The 22,191-nt window shown below is 44.7% G+C and overlaps 1 protein-coding gene across 1 annotated transcript in view; it reads right to left on the reverse strand.

Moving 5' to 3' along the window:
• The window catches only part of LRRC27 (leucine rich repeat containing 27), a 66,363-nt gene that overhangs the window by 16,586 nt on the left and 27,586 nt on the right, over window positions 1-22,191 (reverse strand). The window contains 4 exon segments of the mRNA XM_040361362.1: window positions 208-301; window positions 2,866-2,955; window positions 11,441-11,651; window positions 13,584-13,736. Of these exon segments, the coding sequence (XP_040217296.1) occupies window positions 208-301; window positions 2,866-2,955; window positions 11,441-11,651; window positions 13,584-13,736 (548 nt within the window).

The raw sequence follows: 22,191 nt of genomic DNA on the forward strand, positions 1-22,191 counted from the left end.
ATATTAATATTTACTATATGCATAAATATTTTTTTTTTTTTTTTTTTTTAAGATATGTTTTAAGATTTGGGTTCTTAAAACATATAATACAAATAAGTATTTTCTAATAATGATCTTCGACCTCCAGCAGCAATACATGTGATACCATGATGCCCTCTGCTGGGCATCCAATAGCACAGAAATTTGTAATAGGAAAGTCTTACATACCTCTTGTTGGACGTCATTTCTCTTCCTGTTTTTTGCTTTTTGACTTTGCATGATTTGTGTCTGTTTTTGCCATTCTTTCAGAATTTCTTGTTTCCTTCAAGGAATTACAAAGTAAGTTTATTACAAATCCACTGGAGAGAAGTTTTTCAACTTCAGTGGAAACATAACTAATTACCAATTGCTTCTAATGATCAATAATAGTGTGTGTGTGTGTGTGTGTGTGTGTAGGTATCCTATGTCATCACATAGCAGTAAAAAGTTTACAGGTTAATTATGAATGTATCTTTTAGAGTTAAAGCCCAACTCTGGGAATATTTCATTTATCCTATGCGGGGTGCGTTAATAGCGTTTTGTCCAGAGGAGAGATTGTACTTACCCGATCCTCCGCTATGGTGCTCCCTCACCTTTCCTTCAGTGTTATAAAGTTAGAACCCTAGACTGCTGGAGTACGGGGGGGGGGGGGAGCTGTAGAACATGGGCTAGCTGTAGGGAGGGATGGAGAAATAAATCTTCAATGTTCGCTAAGACCAAAATGCAAGGGGTAATTTTTTAGTTGGGTTTCAAACTCGCACTGGATTCGCACAAAAAAGGTGCAGGAACCTATTTTTTCCCCCGCAATGGAACCCATACAATCCGATTCCTGTCCGAGTCCAAAGTTCGCTCTGCAATCTGCAAACCGATCTGGGGGTGTCATTAACTCTGAAACCTGCCGCGGTCCGTCTTGCCATACATACCGTTATTTTCCCCCGGCTTCCGATTCCCGTGGGACTGGGCGTTCCTATCCCTGGGTTAGATGATTGACGTCTGGTGAAAAACTTCCCATGGCGCGTCACGAGTTTTCCGTAAATAGCCGACCTGCGAGTCGGCTCTATATGGCGCCTGCGCAGTCAGCTCTACATGGCGGGCCGTATATCGCCGACTCGGCTATTTACGTAAAACTGGTGACGCGCCTTATGCGCCATGGGAAGTTTTTCACCAGACGTCAATCATCTAACCCAGGGATAGGAACGCCCACTCCCACGGAAATCAGAACCCGGAAGCCGGGGGGAAAACAATATAAGGGTATGTACGGCGGAAAAAAAAAAAAATACCTGCATACTGTACATGTCGTTAGTATGCTGGATGTAATGTTAGATAATTGTTTTAGGGTGAACCTCCGCTTTAAACAGCAGTAAAGCACCGATAAAACAAATGACACTTTACCACGAACACAGTATGGGTCATCCACCCCCCCCCCCCATCTTGTGGTCGGTCATCCAGCCCCGCACTTACTCCATCTAGGTTGCGGACGGGCAGCTCCTCCTCCTTTGCATCACAGCGGCTTCCGCCATGCGTTTCCTCCCTCCTCCTAGGCGTCCAATAGTATTGCCTGTCCTTTCAGCCTTCTCAGGACCCACTTCCTGGTTGGTCGGGAGGAAGATCAGTGTGGCAATAGCAAATGCAACTGGGTGGGCACGGAGTGCAGATCTCTGTGCCCCAAGCCAGTGGCGTAGCGTGGGTTGTCAGCACCTGGGGCGAGGCAAGTATTTTGAGCCCCCCCTGACCCATGGACTTACCTATTTTCAGCTAGCTCCAGTCTGGTCACATGATCCACGGTGTAAAGCCTAGAGTGGTGACATCAGGCATATGTTCCTATGTCCCATCTGTTGTTGGCGCTCCCTCCTCTCCACACTCATGACAGCGCCCCTCAAAATGTTGCACCGGGGCGGTGGCCCCCTGGCACCCCCCACGCTACGCCACTGCCCCAAGCCCACCCATGATTTAAAAAAAAAACGTCCCCCATTGGAATCCATTGAAATCCTTGCGTCCAGCACCCTGCATGTAGATTAATGGAACAAACACATTGGATGGGGGGAGTGGAGATGACACCCGTAAAAGACGGCCACCACTGGTAGATTCTTGCCGGCGGTTGAAAATGTTGCCTACACACACCGTGTGAGAGCAGCTGCAACTATCAGATTTGTGCTTTATATAAGTCAATGACCGGCAACGCCGCTGTTTGCACGTAACCCATCCTCTGAATGGCTGCATGCAAAAATAGCCTCCTACCCTGGATGTAGCCGGTGTGCGTCCAGAGTCATCGCTTCTGTGGAGTTCTGGCCACAGCTAGCCGACAAGTTTGTACGCAGCCATAGAAGTGTTGCTGCATCCAGAGACGGCATTTAGACCCCCCTGAACTCCGCAAACTATCTGCTGCTGATCGGCCATCTGAATGTAGCCTAAAGCCTCGTACACACGATCGGATTTTCATCGGACAGCGCGTAGGACTTTTGTCCGAAGGGCGTTGACCAGGAACTTGTCTTACACACAAACGGCAAAGAATTGTCTGCCAACAAACACAAAACTACATGGTTTTTCAGCTCTTTAGCGCCACCCTTTGGGCAACTTCTGCTAATGTTGTGTTATGGTTAGCATTGCTTCTGAGCATGCGTGTTTGTACTTTGGAGTTTTGTTGACAACAATTGTCTGATGGAGCGTACAAACGGTCAGATTTTCCGACAACATCCTACCATTCCCGTTGGATAATCCGATCGTGTGTACGAGGCTTTAGAGACAAATCTAAAATGACCAACATAAAACACGACTACCAATTCATATAACGAATAGCATTGCATCAATCTGCTTAGCTACACTGCAAACAAGGAAAAAAAAACGTACTTCATTTTTTAATGAACCACGGCGAGTCGCTCCTTCTCTTCGGCATGTTTATTGGTTTTTGGTTTTCTTCTCTCTGCCAGTGCGGCTTGTCTGTGTCAAGAAAACGACGTTTAGATAAATTAAAGTGGAACTTCAGTCATTGTTTTCATCTTTCCATTAAATCTTCTGCCCTTGTTGTTGTTTTAACTTTGCATAGTAAAAAAAAAATTCTGCCAGTAAATCCCTTATACAGCCCACTTCCTGTTTCTCGTCTGGTTATTACCCTAGGCTTATGACATCATGCACAGCGCTCTCTCTTCTTCTGTTCTATAGCACTATGTTTTTAACCCAATATGTTAACCACTTCAATACCGGGCATTTTCACCCTCTTCCTGCCCAGACCAATTTTTAGTTTTCAGCGCAGTCGCACTTTGAATGACAATTGCGTGGTCGTGGGACGTGGCTCCCAAACAAAATTGATGCGCTTTTTTTTTTTTGCCACAAATAGAGCTTTCATTTGGTGGTATTTGATCACCTCTGCAGTTTTTATTTTTTGCGCTATAAACAAAAAAAGAGCGACAATTTTGAAAAAAACACAATGGCCCGGGTTCAGATAGCCATTACGTTGGCGTATCTATTGATACGCCGCGTAAGTTCTACGAAGCGCCGGCGTATCTTTTTTCTGTATTCAGAAAGCAAGATACATCAGAGTCTCTTACACCGTCGTATCTTAGGCTGCATATTTACGCTGGCCGCTAGGTGGCACTTCCGTAGATTTCCGCGTCGAATATGCAAATTAGGTAGATACGCCGATTCAGAAACGTACGTCCGCCAGGCGCATTTTTTTACGTTACGTGACTTACCCCTCATAAAGCAGGGGTAAGTCATGTTAGGTATGGACGTCTGAAACGTACGAACAGCGTTGGATTTTACGTTGTTTGCGTAAGTCGTCTAGGAATTGAGCGGGTGTAATTTAATTTGAAAATTCGACGTGATACTAAGCATGCGCGCGAATGCGCCGTTCGAAAAAAGCGTCATTTACGTGGGGTCATGATAGTTTAACATAAAATACGCCCACTACCAGCCACATTTGAATTAGGCGGGCTTACGCCGACACATTTACACTACGCCGCCGTAACTTAGGGCGCAAGTTCTTTCTGAATACGGAACTTGCGCCCTAAGTTACGGCGGTGTAGTGTATCTGAGATACGCTACGCCCGCCGATAGATACGAAAATGTATCTGAATATCTTTTACTTTTTTATTTAATAAATATCATAATTTTTTTTGAAAAACTTTAAATTTTTCCTCAGTTTAGGCCGATATGTATTCTTCTACATATTTTTTTGTAAAATAAATAAATAAATAAATAAAAAAAATCGCAATAAGCATATTTGATCAGTTTGCGCACAAGTTCTAGCATCTACAAAATAGGGAATAGAATTATGGCATTTTTTTTTTTTTTACCTGCGTTTTTTTTTATTGTGACCGTGACATTGCGGCGGACATATCGGACACTTTTGACACATTTTTGAGACCATTCACATTTATACAGCGATTAGTGCTATAAAACTGCACTGATTACTGTGTAAATGTGACTGGCAGGGAAGGGGTTAACACTAGGGCGCGCTGAAGCGGTTAAATATGTTCCCTAAGATGTGTTCTAACTGTAGGGGGGAGGGGACTCACAAGGGGAGGAGACCGATGTGTGTTCCTCTGTACTGGGAACACACATCGGTCTCCTCACCGCTGACAGGACATGGATCTGCGCGTTTACACACACAAATCCATGGTCCTGCCGTGATTGCGGGCAATCGCGGGCACGCGCACCAGGTCCCGAGCAATGCGGTCCCGGAGAAAGGGAGGGTTCCCACCGACGTCATTTTACAATGACTCGGTAGGGAAAGGGTTAAATAAATACTTTTGTTACACTTTTACATACTTCTTAATACTTCTTAGTAATGCCTTTAAAGTCCACTTAGAGGTACTGTATATTCAGTAAATAATGCTTGTTATACTCACTGTGAGGGATTAATCCTCTGCCTTGTGTAAAAAGCACTTGGAGGCACTCTGCACATGCTCAGTTTGCTAGAGATTTTTTTTCCCTTTTTGTGGGAGGGTGCATGTGATCAGCACAGGGTCAATCAGCAGTGTCCAGACAGAATGTCAGGGGTTAAGCAGCCTCATAGGAATGAAAACTTGTGCTAGTGCTTGGCCGGACACTGATAGAAGTCACAAGACTGCTATATACGGATGATGAGAAAAAGGTATTTAGCAGTTTGTTCTGTGTACTGTGGGAGACTAGATATCGTAAATGCAGGGTCCTGGGCTTAGTAACAATTTAACCACTTCAATACCACACATAGAAAAAAGAGAATAATTGCGCTAAACCAATAATGATTGATTCATATAAGAAACAAACATGTGTGGGCATCAGCCCAAATAGTGTATCATATGTGACCTTGATGACACTCAAACCAGTATTTAACAGGTGTAGTGATATCTCAGATCAATGAGGCCAAAACCACCCAAGTCTGCGTGGGTGTGGCGTCAATGAGCCCGGAGTAATACTAAATAATAAAAATAGTGATTGCTCACAACACCATATAAAATTCTCATAACAATATAAATTGTGAACATGAAAAAAGATGCAAATCTAAAGTGGTTCAGACATAAACGACCAAAGTCCATATATAAGTCTGGATAGGTATAGTAGTCCGTGAAAAATTCAGATGAAAAGAGACACCCGTGCACAATCCAAATAACTGGTCCTGATCACCATTTGTGAATCCACCACCGAATATGAATCTGCTTACCAGAAACAAAGGTCCTACAGGACCACACTCAGCATGTCGCTCCACTATGGGGGCTAGATAATGTTGTATCAACACCACTGGGACTGGAGATTGATGTATCCACGGCAAGATATAGGTTCACACAGGGCTCAACAGCGGGGTATATAAAAGAAAAAATGCTCCACATAGCATAAAACCAGAGATGATTTATTTAAGAACTAGGTAAAGCAGGTAAAACACTCACATTTGAGTAGACATAAAAAGCATTTCAGCCTGTAACGCCGGCCGGACGTTTCCAGGAAAGCCACTCGTGTTGAGAGTACAGCGATGAGGGGGATGACGTCAGCACGTCGCTCGCTCCGCCCGATGCGTTTCCTGATAGGTCACTTCGTCACGAAACGCGTCGGAGGAGCGAGCGACGTGCTGACGTCATCCCCCTCACTATTTGGGCTGATGCACACACGTTTGTTTCTTATATGAATCAATCATTATTGGTTTAGCGCAATTATTCTCTTTTTTCTATATTGTTTGTTTTTATACACCTAATTGCTGCTTATCAATCCAACCTTAGCAATTCAACTTAGCGCAGTTGTCCCCAAACCCTTTTTAATACCACACATAGACATATGACGTCCACAAAGGGGATCTCCCATCCCGGGTGGACGTCATATGACGTCCTGTACTTTGTGCTGTGATATCTGAATGATGCCTGCAGCTAGAGTCATCATTCAGATATCATTGTGTTCCGGCAGCGATCCTGCGCACCATAAGAACAGCCGTTTTTAAAACTTTTTTTTGCATTGATACATTTCCCCTGGGACAGGACCCAGGTCCCCAAGCACTTTTTAGGACAATAAATTGCATATTAGCCTTTAAAATTAGCACTTTAGATTTCTCCCATAGACTTTAACAGGGTGTTCTGCGGCTTTTCGAATTTGCCGCGAACACCCTTGTTCGTTGTTCGCCGAACAGGCGAACAGGCAATGTTCGAGTCGAACTCGTAGCTCATCCTTAGAGGTGGGTATAAAAGCCCTGAATTGAAGGGGTTAAAGGGTGTATGCACAGCTGTCAAAATTTTACTGGCATACAGTACTAAAAATGTATTGTTAAATAAGCGGAGAATTAATAAATACATTCAACGCATGTCATCATTAAATTGTGGTTTCAGTACTCTGTTGTCCAGATGACAATGACAAGATAAAAGCGACTAATAAAGTGTAACTTCGCTTGAAGCAAACATAACGAGGTCTCATTAATTGTAACTTTAATTGTAATCTTCTTTCTTATTTCTGCTATGAAAAGCCAATTTATGTCACAATCTCAAAGTATTTATGAACAGAGGGCTTCTAATTATGTTAATTTTCTGCTCTACAATCATTTTCTTTAATGATTAACATAGGCTAGTGTAATAATTAAGATAGGTTTGCCTAGCACTGTGTCAATTCACCTGAATGCAGCCAGCAATAAGATGCTATAGGATCCCCACCAAAAGTTAAAGTGGTATTGAACCCAAAAATAAAAATGTAATATATTGCAGCTTACCATTTTTTAAATGTGGTGGCTGCCTTACTTTTCTCCCTTTTTCTTTATATTCAACGGATGTGTTATATGCCTTTTACTGCCATTGCCATTAACATATGTCAAATGTCATCAGCAGCAGGGGGTTTTATCACAAGTTGACTGTCAGCTTATTGATGAAAGTGAATTGAAAGCTGCACAGGTACCAGATCGATTTCACAGACCCCAGAACCTACAACCCCCTGCCTTGCTTCCAGGGTCCACTATCCCCACCTGCAGGTCCGGGACCTTATGACAGCTGTCTCCAGGTGTAGAGGAGAGAGATCAGCGTTTTATTTATTTTACCTTTTATTTTTAATTGTAACACTGTTCTTTAAAAAAAAAATAATAATAATTGGGCCACTTTTATTCCTATTACAAGGAATGTAAACATCCCTTGTAATAGAAAAAAGCATGACAGGTCCTCTTAAATATGAGATCTGGGGTCAAAAAGACCTTGGGCCAGATCCACAGACGAAGTACGCCGGCGTATCTACTGATACGCCGGCGTACTTTCAAATTTCCCGTGTCGTATCGTTGTTTTGAATCCTCAAAACAAGATACGACGGCATCTGGGTTAGATCCGACAGGTGTACGTCTTCGTACGCCTTTGGATCTAAGATGCAATTCTTCGGCGTCCGCTGGGTGGCATTTTCCGCGTCGGGTATGCAAATTAGCAATTTACGACGATCCACGAACGTACGCGCGGCCGTCGCATTTTCTAACGTCGTCTGTAGTCGGCTTTTTCCGGCGTATAGTTAAAGCTGGTATTTTTCGGCGTATACATAGAATTGCCATGTTAAGTATGGCTGTCGTTCCCGCATCGAAATTTGAATTTTTTTTTTTTCTTGCGCAAGTCGTCCGTGAATAGGGATGGACGTAAGTCACGTCTAAGTTCAAAAAATGACGTTGTTGCGACGTAATTTAGCGCAATGCACGGCGGGAAATTTAGGAACGATGCATGCGCATTTCATTCGGCGCGGGGACGCGCTTCATTTAAATTAAACCCGCCACCAACCCGCCCAATTTGAAATCCGCCGCCAGAAATACACTACGCCGCCGTAACTTACGGCGCAAAATCGCTGAGGATTAGAAAATGCGCCAGGTAAGGTACGGCGGCGTAGTGTATCTCTGATACGCTTCGCCATTCTACATGTATGTGGATCTGGCCCCTTGGATCTCATTTAGACTAAAATGCAATACAAAAATAAAAATACATTTAATGTCATTTAAAAAAAAAAAAAAAAGTCCCTTTAGGAGCTATGGACGGAAGTGATGTTTTGACTTCGCTTCCGCCCTGCAATGATATGGAGACGGGTGGGGGCCATCTTACCCTCACTCATCTCCATGTCACACAAGGGAGCAGACACGATCGCCTCCGCCGGCTCCGGTAATCGGCGGAGGGAGGGGGCACCGGAGAGCGACAGGAGGGGGATGGGAGGGCCCATCTCCCACTTGCGGCGAATCCGATACAGATACCACTTTTATCTTAAAGCCAACTGGCTGCTTTTGAAGAGGATACCGGGGTTAAGGCAGCTAGCTGCTACCATAACGGTATTCCTCTTCAAAGTAGCGTCGTACAACGACAGCAGGCGGTTAAAGATAACCTGTCACTATAAATATGCAATCACATAAGGGGCTACTTGTACAAAAATGTTGACTGCACTACACGTTACTTATCACCGCACACGGAGTGAAAGCAACAATTATAGGGCCATCATTCACGGCCAACTCCAAACTCATGACCTGTAGGGGCTTTTTAAGAATCGCCTATGAACAATTTTAGGTACCAAAAATATTCACGGGCATGCACAATTTTATGGCGTGACATGTTGGGTATCTGATTACTCAGCTCAGCCTCACCTTTTATCTCTCATTGATAAATGGTTAATATACAGTAGTGAATTGTTATACATTAAACTTATACTTTTTTTACTGAAAATTTGTGCTTGATAAACTGTTGCCAGGGGCGGACTGACCATTGAGTCACTCGGGCACTGCCCGAGGGCCCCATGCCACTAGGGGGCCCCATCAGAAATGCCAGGCTCAGTAAAACCAGGGACAATATGTAAAAACCTATGCTTTTTATTTACATCTGTCCCTGATATGTCCGAAACCGACATGCTTTTGATGTGAAAATCCCGAGATTTTAGCTGCCCCTCCTCTGCACTGCCTCCTGGCGTGGTGGCCATCTGTAAGTCCAGGGGCCCCATAATCTTCTATTGCCTAGGGGCCCCATGAGTTGTCAGTCCACCCCTGACTGTGGCTTTAATATCATGTGACATAAACAATTAGAACTAGCAGAATCTTATTTTCTGGGATTGATGCTTTCAGAAAATTAATATGGTTTGGGGGTTTTACCCAATTCATTAGGCCTGAAATTATTATTTGTATTGGTGCAAAAACCTGGCAACAGATACCGTGTTTTCCCGAAAATAAACCCCGGGTCTTATATTAATTTTGGCAACAAAAGACATTGTAGGGCTTATTTTTGGGGTAGGGCTTGTAATGTGCTGTCTTCTCTCCCCATCTCCCTCCCTGCCTGTCAGGAATCCCCAGTGAAACCGAGTAACAGTGCTTCTAAAATCCTAAAATGCACTGTATTCAATTATTATATAATGTAAACTATGCATGCTTCTGTTATCAATGTGATAAATGCCTTCTTATAGCGACGCTTGGCACTTCCATGACCCGCCTGATCAGTCTTCCCCACATCAGGCACTGCAAGAAGGAGTGGGGGGGGGGGGGGAAGGTATTTATCACAAATAGATTACAGAAACACACACAGTTTACATTATATAGTACTTTAATACAGAGCATTCTAGGATTTTACAGCCACTTTAAACTAGGGCTTATTTTTGGGGTAGGGCTTATTTTGCAGCCCTGCTCGAAAATCACAGTAGGACTTATTTTCAGGGAAACATGGTACAAAATGAGTGTGTTAACCTATTGTATATAACTGGTGATCCTGGGTCGAGTGGTTCTTAGGTTTATCTTGTGGATTATTTTTAAGGAGCGCAGAGCCTCAACTCTCCCCCTTCCCCCCCTTCTTTCTTACCCCATTGTTTCCTTTCTTGTCATTCCCCAACGGGAATGAATCCCCTTTTTTTTCTTTTTTGTTGTTTTTGCTTTACTACCTCCTTTTTACATATCTGAAGTGTTGTTTAATAGCGTCTAATTTGCCAATTGTATGATGTGGTTTTTCATATGATATGGGAGGTTGAAACCCCAATAGGCATTGGCACTTTGTGATGTTAAACAGATTGTCAAATCGTTACTTATGGAAAGAAGTTACGATGGTATGTATTTCTTTTTGTTTGTGAAGAAAATTAATAAACACTATTGAAAGATAACCTATTGTATAATACAGTGTCATTTATTCTCATCCTGGATACTGTGGGCCAGATTCACAGAGCAGATACGACGGCGTATCTCCTGATACGCCGTCGTATCTGTTGTTCTATCTATGCGACTGATTCATAGAATCAGTTACACATAGATATCCCTAAGATCTGACAGGTGTAATTGTTTTACACTGTCGGATCTTAAGATGCAATACCGCGGCCGCCGCTGGGGGGAGTTTGCGTCTTAAACCAGCGTCGGGTATGCAAATTAGGAGTTACGGCGATTCCCGACGGTTTTTCGCGTTCGCTACGTCGCCGCTAGTCTAGTTTCCCGTCGCAAAGTTAGTCGGTTTTTTTAGTGCCTTAACTTTACACAGCAATCATATTGCTGTATAAAGTATGGCCGTCGTTCCCGCGTCGAAATTTAAAAAACAACGTCGTTTGCGTAAGCCGCCCGGGAATACGGAATTACGCTACACGCGTCGCCGTTCGAAAAAATTACGTCACAGCGCGCAAAGCACGGCGGGAGTTCGGAAACGAAGTATGCGCGGGAGGTCCGGCGCAGGAGCGCGCCTAATTTAAATGGCACACGCCCATTTAAATTGGCCAGCCTTGCGCCGGAGGCCGCCGGCGTAGGTTTTCATCGCAAGTGCTTGGTGAATCAGGCACTTGCGATGAAAAATTGCGGCGGTGTAACGTATCTACGATACGTTACGCCGCCGCTCATCTACGTGAATCTGGCCCAGTGTGTATAATTATATATATATATATATATATATATATATATATATATTAGTATTTTCCTGGATACTATATATACTATACTATATATACTGGTGGTTGACCATATAAAGAAATCCAATATGGACAGATGATACAACTGCTACAATAGCAACTTTACCTTGACTCGGTTAGAAACTTCCAGCCATTTGGGCCTTCCACTCCTTGGGGTCTCTTCTGAACATACATGGAGTCAATCTGAACCATCTCCTCCATCTCTCTTGCTTCCAATTTGCTTTTTAACAACTCAAACTTCTTCTTTTCTTTTTCATCTGAGAGGTCCATGCTAGACTTCAGTTCTTTAAGATCCAATTTCTCTACAGGAGGTAGTTCTATAAAAAAGGGAGGCATAAGGCAATAGTGTTTCTTTGTGTATCAAATGTTGCAAAAGGATAGGGGGCTTTATAACAGCAGACGCTGTACTCAGAATCTAAGCAGCTGCACAAACACACATGGATTTAAAGTGGAACTTTAATGACAAAAATAAAAATTGCCGAACAGGATTTTTTTAAAATGTAGAAGAGGCATACCATGTCATTTCTGCATTAAAGTGTTTTACCTGCCTGTCTGCCACTGTATATAGAATTAAGACCTGTCCATTAGGGGCGCCGGACCCTCTATCCACGGTCGCCACCCCCATGCTCTATCCACGGCTACTATTTTGCAGGACACCACCTCCCCCTATTCATGCGTCCGGCCTCTTTCAGGACGCCAGGCGCCTGAATTTCAGCGGCAGGGGTGTTTTTTTGAAGCACCTGATTAGATCCAGAGACTCCTATAGGCTTCAAAATAGGTTGGCCTTGTGGTGCAGAGCACTGCACCAGGAGCCCACCCAGGTGTTACAACAGCAAATTAATGTTCGCTATTAAAACACTGATCCTCAATCCGGTCAACCAGAAGCAGGTTTGAGACACGTTTTCTGATTGGCTGAAAAGAGTCCCAATTGGCCGCTGAGAAGGAGGGAGGAAATGGAAGCTGCCACGTTGCCCGTGGAGAGCAGGGGAAGGGAAAGCTGTTGCCGCTGAGGAAGGAAAGCCACCAATGAAGTCCGGGAAAAGCGCTGCCCACTATAGATGGGGTAAGTGCACCAGACACACCCAACCATCCGCCGACCGGGGGGTGGTACTGTTTGCCACCCCCCAAAAAAAATTACCACCAGCCGCCACTGCAGCTCCATATAGAATTTCGGCAATGCTGAGCTAACGGCACTCCTGTGCATGGGCAGGAGTGAAGCAAGCTCGGCGTGGCCAATTAAAACGTCTGGGTATTGATACCTGGAAACCGCAAGGCGGAAATTGTCAGGGGCCGGCGTGGAGCTCCAGGACATCGCAGCACTGGAGTATAGGCGAGTATAGTTCCACTTTAAAGGAAATATGTCATCAAAAAAACTGGAGGCCTTGCCTGGTTGTCTTTATAACCCTCTGTTATACCTGATGTAAGGTAGGCCTCTAATGCCTCGTACACACGATAGGTTAACCAGAGGACAACGTTCTGAAGGACCGTTTTCATTGGTCAAAACCGATCGTGTGGGGGCCCCATAGGTTATTTAACCATAGGTTAAAAAAAAAAACAACTTGCTCTAAAATTAACCTATGGATTGCTAACCGATAGGTCAAAACCGATCGTTAGTAGGCACAACCATCTTTTAAAAACTCGCGCATGCTCAGAATCAAATTCACGCATGCTTGGAAGCATTGAACTTTGTTTTTTTCAGCACGTCGTTGTGTTTTACGTCACCGCGTTCTGACACGATCGGTTATTTAACCTATGGTGTGTAGGCGTGTCCTTCAGACCGTTGTCCTCTGGTTAACCTATCGTGTGTACGGCTTAATGGAAGGGCAGACTCTGTTGTGGAGTGAGATATAAGGGGTCCTCTGGTGAGGGACCATGATTTAAGGGGGTTCCTGATCTAATGAAGGGATTCTGATGGGAACCCTTACAAAAAGGGTGAATCTGATAAAGATTCTGAAGCAAAAAGATGCATACAAAATCTATTTTTGTTCAATCTTTATTAGAAGCTCAAGTTTTACAGAATTTATTTGATTTGTTTTGCTGAAGTTCTCTCTCATTTGTCCTTATAATACTGGATTATAAAAGAACAAAATCTCCAATTAAAACATAATAATTCATTCAAATTATGTGCATTCATTCATAAAACGGTTATGGGGGCAGCATACATTTGTAAAATATACAGTGTGTCCTCATATTGAAAAGTTTAAAGACCCCTATTTAACATTATAATTCCAGTTACAGATATTGTATACCTGGTTCATCAGGATCAGAAGACATGAGATCTGTTTGGTTGGAGTTTCTGAGAAAAGCTAAAATAGATTCAAGTCCTTTACACACAACATCTTCTGGAGGAAATTCAAGCGGACAGTTCCGAAGATTTAAAGCCTTTAGTGTAGTCACATCACCTGCACAGAGAAAAAAATGCTAAATCAAGATTTATGCTTTACTACCACCAGAAGTACACATTTACTGTATTTATCGGCGTATACCGCGCAATTTTTGCCCTGAAAATCAGGGCAAAATCGTGGGTGCGTGATATACGCTGATACCCGCGCTGAGTTTGAACCACTGCGCCGGCATATCACTTGCCCGTGTGTACGCGGCCTTACAGAGAAAAACCTTAGTGCGTTCCGCCCCCTTGCTGTGAGTGACAAGTTATTTACATATCTCATGCACTAGCCTGGAGACAGGCATTGTTTTTTTATTCCCACCCCCACTCCTTTTCTGAAGTCATGTAGTTACTTTTCTGGATTTTGACTGGATGTTGGTGATCATAGCAGATTTTAGTGTAAGGAATACACAGGACAAAATGCATGTTGACAAGGGGAGTGTAGAGGAGGGCGGGGAGTCTACTAACATCACGACTCCACCCACCGAGCTCCAGACAACAGATCCACCCACAGAATTTGCAGTTTTTCAGGTCTGATAACAGACAGAGGGGAGACATTTGACAGGTAAGGATACATGCACTGCATTATAGATCAGCACTATGGCAGCAGTTTTAAAAGGATGAGAGTGGGTTAATAAACGCTCTATAAAATTGTGCATATTTGTTAAAAAAAAAAAACTCCTGAAGAAGCAATGTTCCCTTCTGCGAAACATATCGAGCAATTAATATACAGATGGTACATTCTCCAGTGTCCCCCACAACCATTTAGAGCCATTGCATTGTTCCAGCTCTCTCTCTTTTTTTTATTTTTTTATTCATGTACAGTAAAACCTTGGATTGCGAGCATAATTACCGTATTTATCAGGTAAAGCGCGCACAGCCGTATAGCGCGCACCCCCAACCTAGAGGGGAAATTTCAGAGAAAAAATAAAAAATACTTACAGTTTGAATGCCCCTCGTCGGTGTCTTGCCCGGCGTCCATCGGCGGCCTTGTCGCTCGTCTGCGGCCTTGGTGGTGTCCTCCCCGCTTCTCCCGCGCTGTTTCTGAGCCGATCCCCGCTTCCTGCGCTGTGTTTGAACGCCACCGCCGACATATACCGAGCGCAGTACACTCAGGCACGCTCGGCTCCTCTCGCATGAAGGCTAGGAGGCGGCACAGGGCGTGACCGCGAGTGGAGCCGAGCCTGGCCAAGTGTACCCAAGTTACTGCGCTCGGTATATGTCGGGGGCGGCGTTCAAACACAGCGCGGGAAGCAGGTATCGGCGTATATCCCGCACCCACGATTTCCCCTCATTTTAAGGGGAAAAAGTGCGCGGTATACGACGATAAATACGGTAGTTCCAGAAACATGCTTGTAATACAAAGCACTTATATCAGAGCAAATATCCCCATAAGAAATAATGGAAACTCAAATGATTTGTTCCACAACCATTTATTCATAAGTCCTTCAGTTTATAGTCCATATTAGCAATGTGGTAAGTTGTGTAACCATAAAATGTCCATCCACAAATGGAAGCCTCCACAAGGGGATTAGAAGCAAAATCCAGCAGGAGCTCCAGAGTATAAAACAGAAGAGAGGCACCTCTAAAGCCTTGTACACACGATCGGTCCATCCGATGAGAACGGTCTGAAGGACCGTTGTCATAGGTTAACCGATGAAGCTGACTGATGGTCCGTCGCGCCCACACACCATCGGTTAAATAACCGATTGTGTCAGAACGCGGTGACGTAAAACACAACGACGTGCTGAAAAAAAGGAAGTTCAATGCTTCCAAGCATGCGTCGACTTGTTTCTTTAATCATGCGTGGATTTTTAACCGATGATCGTGCCTACTAACGATCGGATTTGACTTACCGGTTAGGAATCCATCGGTTAAATTTATAATAAGTTGGCTTTTTTTTAACCGATGGTTAAATAACCTATGGGGCCCACACACGATCGGTTTTGAGCGATGAAAACGGTCCATCAGACCGTTGTCCTCTGGTTAACCTATCGTGTCTACGAGGCCTAGGTGTAACAATATGTTGCTAAATGTTGTACCTTCTCTAAGTGTAGCAATATGGTTCCATTTAATGGAGCTTCTCTTCTCTTTTATACTGAGTTGTGACATTACGCTACTCTTAGATCAAGACATCGCTTGTATAGCAAGTCAAAATGTATTAAAAAATGTTGCTTGGCTTGCAAAACGCTCTTAAACCAAGTTACTCTCAAATCAAAGTTTTACTGGCCCAGATTCAAGAAGCACTTGCGCCCGCGCAACCATAGGTTGCGCGGCGCAAGTGCTTACTTGCTCCGGTGTAACGAGTGCTCCTGATTCAGGAACCTCGTTACACCGACTGCAGCCTAGGATGTGACAGACATAAGCCTCCTTATGCCTTCATATCCCAGGCTGCATTCTTGCGTTGGCCGCTAGGGGGCGCGGCCATTGTGATCGGCGTATAGTATGCAAATTGCATACTACCACCGATTCACAAAAGTTGCGCGGGCCCTGCGCACGCAAGGTACGGAGTTTCCGTACGGCAACTTTAGCGCAAGGTTGCTCCTGCTAATAGCAGGGGCAACCAATGCTAAAGTATAGCTGCGCTTCCCGCTCGTGAAATTTAAATTTCACGTCGTTTACGTAAGTGATTCGTGAATGGCGCTGGACGCCATTCACGTTCACTTAGAAGCAAATGACGTCCTTGCGACGTCATTTGCCGCAATGCACGTCGGGAAAGTTTCCCGACGGAGCATGCGCTGTTCGTTTGGCACGGGAGCGCGCCTAATTTAAATGATTCCCGCCCCCGGCGGGATCATTTACATTAGGCGCCCTTACGCAGGGCTAATTAGCATAGCGCCCACGCAATTTACGGAGCTACTGCTCCGTGAATCGTGGGCAAATCGAAATATTTGCGTGGGCGCAGAGAAAACTCTTTGCCCACGCAAATATTGCTCCGATCTACCTGAATCTGGGCCACTGTATCTTAAATTGTGATAAAAATTATATTTTTTATACTTATATTCTGTATCCCAAGGCACCTCCCTAAAATCCTTCCCTCTTTCTTAGGGACAAGGGTACCCCTTTTTATACACGGTGACCTTGTATATAAGGGTGTCGGAATGAGTTACATCTTCAATCTGACATCCTGCAATGCCATCATTTTGATTGATATACTCAAACATGCATAAGTATGCATTATTTAAATTATATTTTGTCCTCATGAAGAAGTAATTGTTGCAGATTCTATTCAGCTAACAAAAGCTGACCGGGGAAGTGGGACTTTGAATGAAGCACATAGATACTAATAAATATTAAAATCTTTTATTAGTATCTATTAGGGTTGTCCCGATACCACTTTTTTAGGACCGAGTACAAGTACCGATACTTTTTTTTCAAGTACTCGCCGATACCGAATACCGATACTTTTTTTTAAATGTGTCCCCAAATGCAGCCATGTCCCCCACGAATGCAGCCATGTCCCCCACATATGCAGCCATGTCCCCCATATATGCAGCCATGTCCCCCACATATGCAGTCATGTCCCCCACATATGCAGCCATGTCCCCCACATATGCAGCCAAGTCCCCCCACATATGCAGCCATGTCCCCCCATATATGCAGCCATGTCCCCCACATATGCAGCCAAGTCCCCCCACATATGCAGCCATGTCCCCCCATATATGCAGCCATGTCCCCCCACATATGCAGCCATGTCCCCCCACATATGCAGCCATGTCCCCCACATATGCAGCCAAGTCCCCCCACATATGCAGCCATGTCCCCCCACATATGCAGCCATGTCCCCCCACATATGCAGCCATGTCCCCCCACATACGCAGCCATGTCCCCCCACATACGCAGCCATGTCCCCCCACATACGCAGCCATGTCCCCCCACATACGCAGCCATGTCCCCCCACATATGCAGCCATGTCTCCCCATACCTAGATGCCGCCGCCTAGTTAATCAGCGTGCGGGGAACATTACAGCTTTCATTTGAATAGCTGTGTGTTCCCCGCCGCTCCGCGTATAGACACTCCCCCTTGCTCGGGCAATCCCGAGCAAGGGGGAGTGTCTATACACGGCGCGGCGGGAACACACAGCTATTCAAATTAAAGCTGTAATGTTCCCCGCACGCTGATTAAATAGGCGGCAGGGGCGTTGCGGTATGCGGCGGCATTGCGGCGACGGTGGCGCGGGGGGGGGGGGGGGGGTTGGCTAGTATCGGATCTGGCATCGGGGGCATTTGCGGGAGTACTCCCGCAAATGCTCAGTCCCGATACCGATACTAGTATCGGTATCGGGACAACCCTAGTATCTATGTGCTTCATTCAAAGTCCCACTTCCCTGTCCCCGCTTTCTCATTAGATAGGGATGGAGGCAACGGACCTTACCAGGTCACCTCCTTATTGCTGAATGGACAGGAGCCTCTGTCTCCTGTCCATTCATCTTCAGTGCAGCTGAGGCTGCAGAAAAAAGGACTGGAGAATGTGTGTCCTCAGTCCATTTCCCGGTCTCAAAGGGGAGATGTCAGGGGTCTGTTTAGACCCCTGATATCTCACCAAAGCCCCCAAAACAAAAAAGAAAGAAAGGAAAAAAAGAAAAGAAAAAGAAAAAAGGGAAAGGGAAAGGGAAAAAATAATATATTTAACCACTTAAGCCCCAGACCATTATACAGGTAAAAGGACCTGGACCCTTTTTGTGATTCGGCACTGCGTTGCTTTAACTGAGAATTGCGCGGTCGTGTGACGTGGCTCCCAAACAAAATTGGCGTCCTTTTTTCCCCACAAACAGAGCTTTCTTTTGGTGGTATTTGGTCACCTCTTCGGTTTTTCTTTTTTGCGCTATAAACAAAAATAGAGCGCCAATTTTTTAAAAGATTCAATATTTTTTATGTTTTTCTATAATAAATATCCCACAAAAATATATAAAAAAAAAAAAATTTTCCTCAGTTTAGGCCGATACGTATTCTTCTACATATTTTTGTTAAAAAAATATAATAATCGCAATAAGCGTTTATTGATTGGTTTGCGCCAAATTTATAGCATTTACAAAATAGGGGATAGTTTTATGGCATTTTTATTAATATTTTTTTTTTTACTACTAATGGCGGCGATCAGCGATTTTTTTCGTGATTGCGACATTATGGCGGATACATCGGCCACTTGACACATTTTTGGGACCATTGTCATTTATACAGCGAAAAGTGCTATAAAAATGCATTGTTTACTGTGAAAATGACAATTGCAGTTTAGGAGTTAACCACTAGGAGGCACTGTAGGAGTTAAGTGTAACCTCATATGTGTTTCTAACTGTAGGGGGCGGGGCTGGACGTGTGACGTCATTGATCATCTTTCCCTATATCAGGGAAGGGATCACTGACACTGCCACAATGAAGAACGGGGAAGGTGTGTTTACACACACCTCTCCCCGTTCTTCAGCTCCGGTGACCGATCGCGGGACACTGGCGGTGATGGGGTCCGCGGGTCCCGTGGTCACGGAGCTTTGGACCGGGTCGCAAGCGTGGCTAGGCTTAAAGAGACACGTACAGGTACGTGATTGTGCCCAGCCGTGCCATTCTGCCAACGTATATCGGCGTGAAGGGGTCCTTAAGTGGTTAAGCAGGGGTGCCCAACCTTTTGAAGAGCAAGGGTCACTTAAGCAACATGGTAACCAGTCGAGGGCCACAATGAGCAGAGTGGGCAGATGACAGGTCACGGCTACGCTATGGCCCTCCGATCCACCCAGACGAAAGGGTACCGGCGCTGTAGAGGAAGCATCGGCTTATGGGGCTCTGCTCCACAGCCGCTTTCTTCCTCTACCACCAGCTTCATTCACAACACTGATGCTGTGGTATGGTGGGTCAGCAACCTGCGATCTGGGCTTGCCAACCCACCATTACAGAGCAGGAGGTCGCGGGCCATATCAGAGGGCTCCGCGGGCCACATGTCGCCCCCGGGCCACTGGTTGGCCACCCCTGGGTTAAAGGCTAAAAATTGTAACAATAATAAAAAAAACAAAAAAACAAACACTGACACTGTCCACCCGTCCTCAGCAAGGACTTAAAAAAAAAAAAAGTATCTGTACTTGGTCTTAAAAAACCTAGTGAACATCCCTCCCTCACATTTTCATTCCGTTTTCGTTATTTGACGAAAATATGGGGTGATTTTCGCTTATATGTCTCCGACGAAAATCATGATGAAAACACCGCCAGGCCCACTCCAAAAAACAAACAACTCTGATATTCCAGGGCTGAAAACTACACATCCTGGGCCAGATTCTCTTACTTTTGCGGCGGGCGTAGCGTAAGCCATTTACACTACGCCGCCACAACTTACTGGAGCAAGTGCCGTATTCTTCAAGCACTTTCTCCGTAGTTTGCGGCGGCGTAGTGTAAAAGGTCCGGCGTATCCCCGCGTAATTCAAAGGGGGCGGCTTGTATTTAAATTAAGCGCGCCCCCGTGCCGATCGAACTGCGCATGCGCCGGGCTTAAAATAGCCCAGTGCGCATGCTCCAGTTCTCGACGGAAAACGTCAATGACGCCGACGTGTGCGTCATTGACGTAAAGTCGTATTCAAGAACGACTTAGGAAAACTACGTACCCGACGGGAAGAGACGACGCGGACCCGACGCCATACTTAACATGGCATACGGCGGACTGGCGTAAGGTTACCCCTCATATAGCAGGGGTAATGTTACGCTTACGCAAACGACGTAAGCGACGCAAATTCGTTCGGGAAACGGCGTATCAGGCTCATTTGCATAAACAAATGAGACCTGAACGTAAACGCCACATTGTGGCCGGCGGCGAATTACATTTAAGATCCGACAGTGTAAGTCACTTACACCTGTCGGATTTTGGCCGTATCTATTTCGAAAATGATTCTAGGAATCACTCGCATAGATACGCGGGTCAAAAACAGAGATACGACGGAGTTTCCTGAGATACTCCCTCGTAACTCTGCTGGGAATCTGGCCCTCTGTCTCGTATGTTAATGCAAAGTCCAATTAGCTAAAATTGTTTTTTGTTTTTTTTGTTTCTACAGTTGTAGAAATTTGTGTTTAACACCTTTCATTTCAAGTAGTTTATTTGGATGTTAGATGCATTAACTACTTGGGACCCGCTAGCCGTCAATTGACGGCTACAGCGCGGATCCCAAAATCCAAGTGGACGTCAATTGACGTCCGCCCCTTTGGGCGGTCCCCGCGCGCGCTCCAGAGCACGCAGCAGGGAAAATCTGTGTTGGCCGTGTCCCTTGGACACAGCCAATTACAGATCGCCGCGAACGGCCAATCAGAGTGGCCGTTTGCGATGCGATCTGTGCGGCCAATGAGAGATGATCTCATATGTAAACATATGAGATCATCTCTCATTGCCATTTTACACAGAGACAGCGGTGCTGTCTCTGGAGAGGAGACCGATCTGTGTCTCTTGTACATAGAGACACAGATCGGTCACCCCCCCCAGTCACCCCCCCTCCCCCTACAGTTAGAACACTTTATAGGAAACATATTTAACCCCTTCCTCACCCCCTAGTGTTAACCCCTTCAATGCCATTCACATTTATACTGTAATTAGTGCATATTTATAGCACTGATCGCAGTATAAATGTGAATGGCGCCAAAAATGTGTCCGATGTGTATGCCATAACGTCGCAGTCCCAATAAAAATCGCAGATTGCCGCCATTTCTAGTAAAAAAATAAAATAATAAAAAATAATAATTCTGTCCCCTATTTTGTAAGCGCTATAACTTTTGCGCAAACCAGTCGCTTATTGCGATTTTTTTTTTTTTTTTACCAAAAATATGTAGAATACGCATCGGCCTAAACTGAGAAAAAAAATGTGTTTTTTTTTTTAAATTGGGATATTTATTATAGCAAGAAGTAAAAAATATTGTATTTTTTTCAGAATTGTCGCACTTTTTTGTTTATAGCGCAAAAAATAAAAACCGCACAGGCGATCAAATACCACCAAAAGAAAGCTCTACTTGTGGGGAAAAAAGGACGTCAATTTTGTTTGGGAGCCACGTCGCACGACCGCGCAATTGTTAGTTAAAGCGATGCAGTGCCGAAAGCTGAAATTTCACCTGGGCAGGAGGGGGGTATATGTGCCCAGTAAGCAAGTGGTTAAAAACAGCAAAAAAACAATATCACTTTGTCACAGTATGAAATACATTTGGGGAAGGGTCTATTTAAGCGCAGTTCTGCAGGGTAAAATACAATTCCAGAGTGCATTAGCAAACAGTCATGCTCAGCAGCACAGAAAATGGCAGCAATTAATCTTAACCGCTACAAGGTACGGAAAAGAGGGAAAAAATGCAGTCATCTGAAATCACGTCTCCACAAATGGATTTGCCAAAGCTCTATGAATAGCTTTATTGAAATTTAGATTACATTGGCAGTATCAAAACAAACCCGGTTATGTTAAACTACAGAGGTTGCACACGGCCATCTTTTGCTGCAATGGAGAGAAAGTGAAGAACTCTCC

Source organism: Rana temporaria, chromosome 8 (genome assembly GCF_905171775.1).
Source record: "Rana temporaria chromosome 8, aRanTem1.1, whole genome shotgun sequence".
In the NCBI taxonomy this organism is placed as follows: Eukaryota; Metazoa; Chordata; class Amphibia; order Anura; family Ranidae; genus Rana; species Rana temporaria.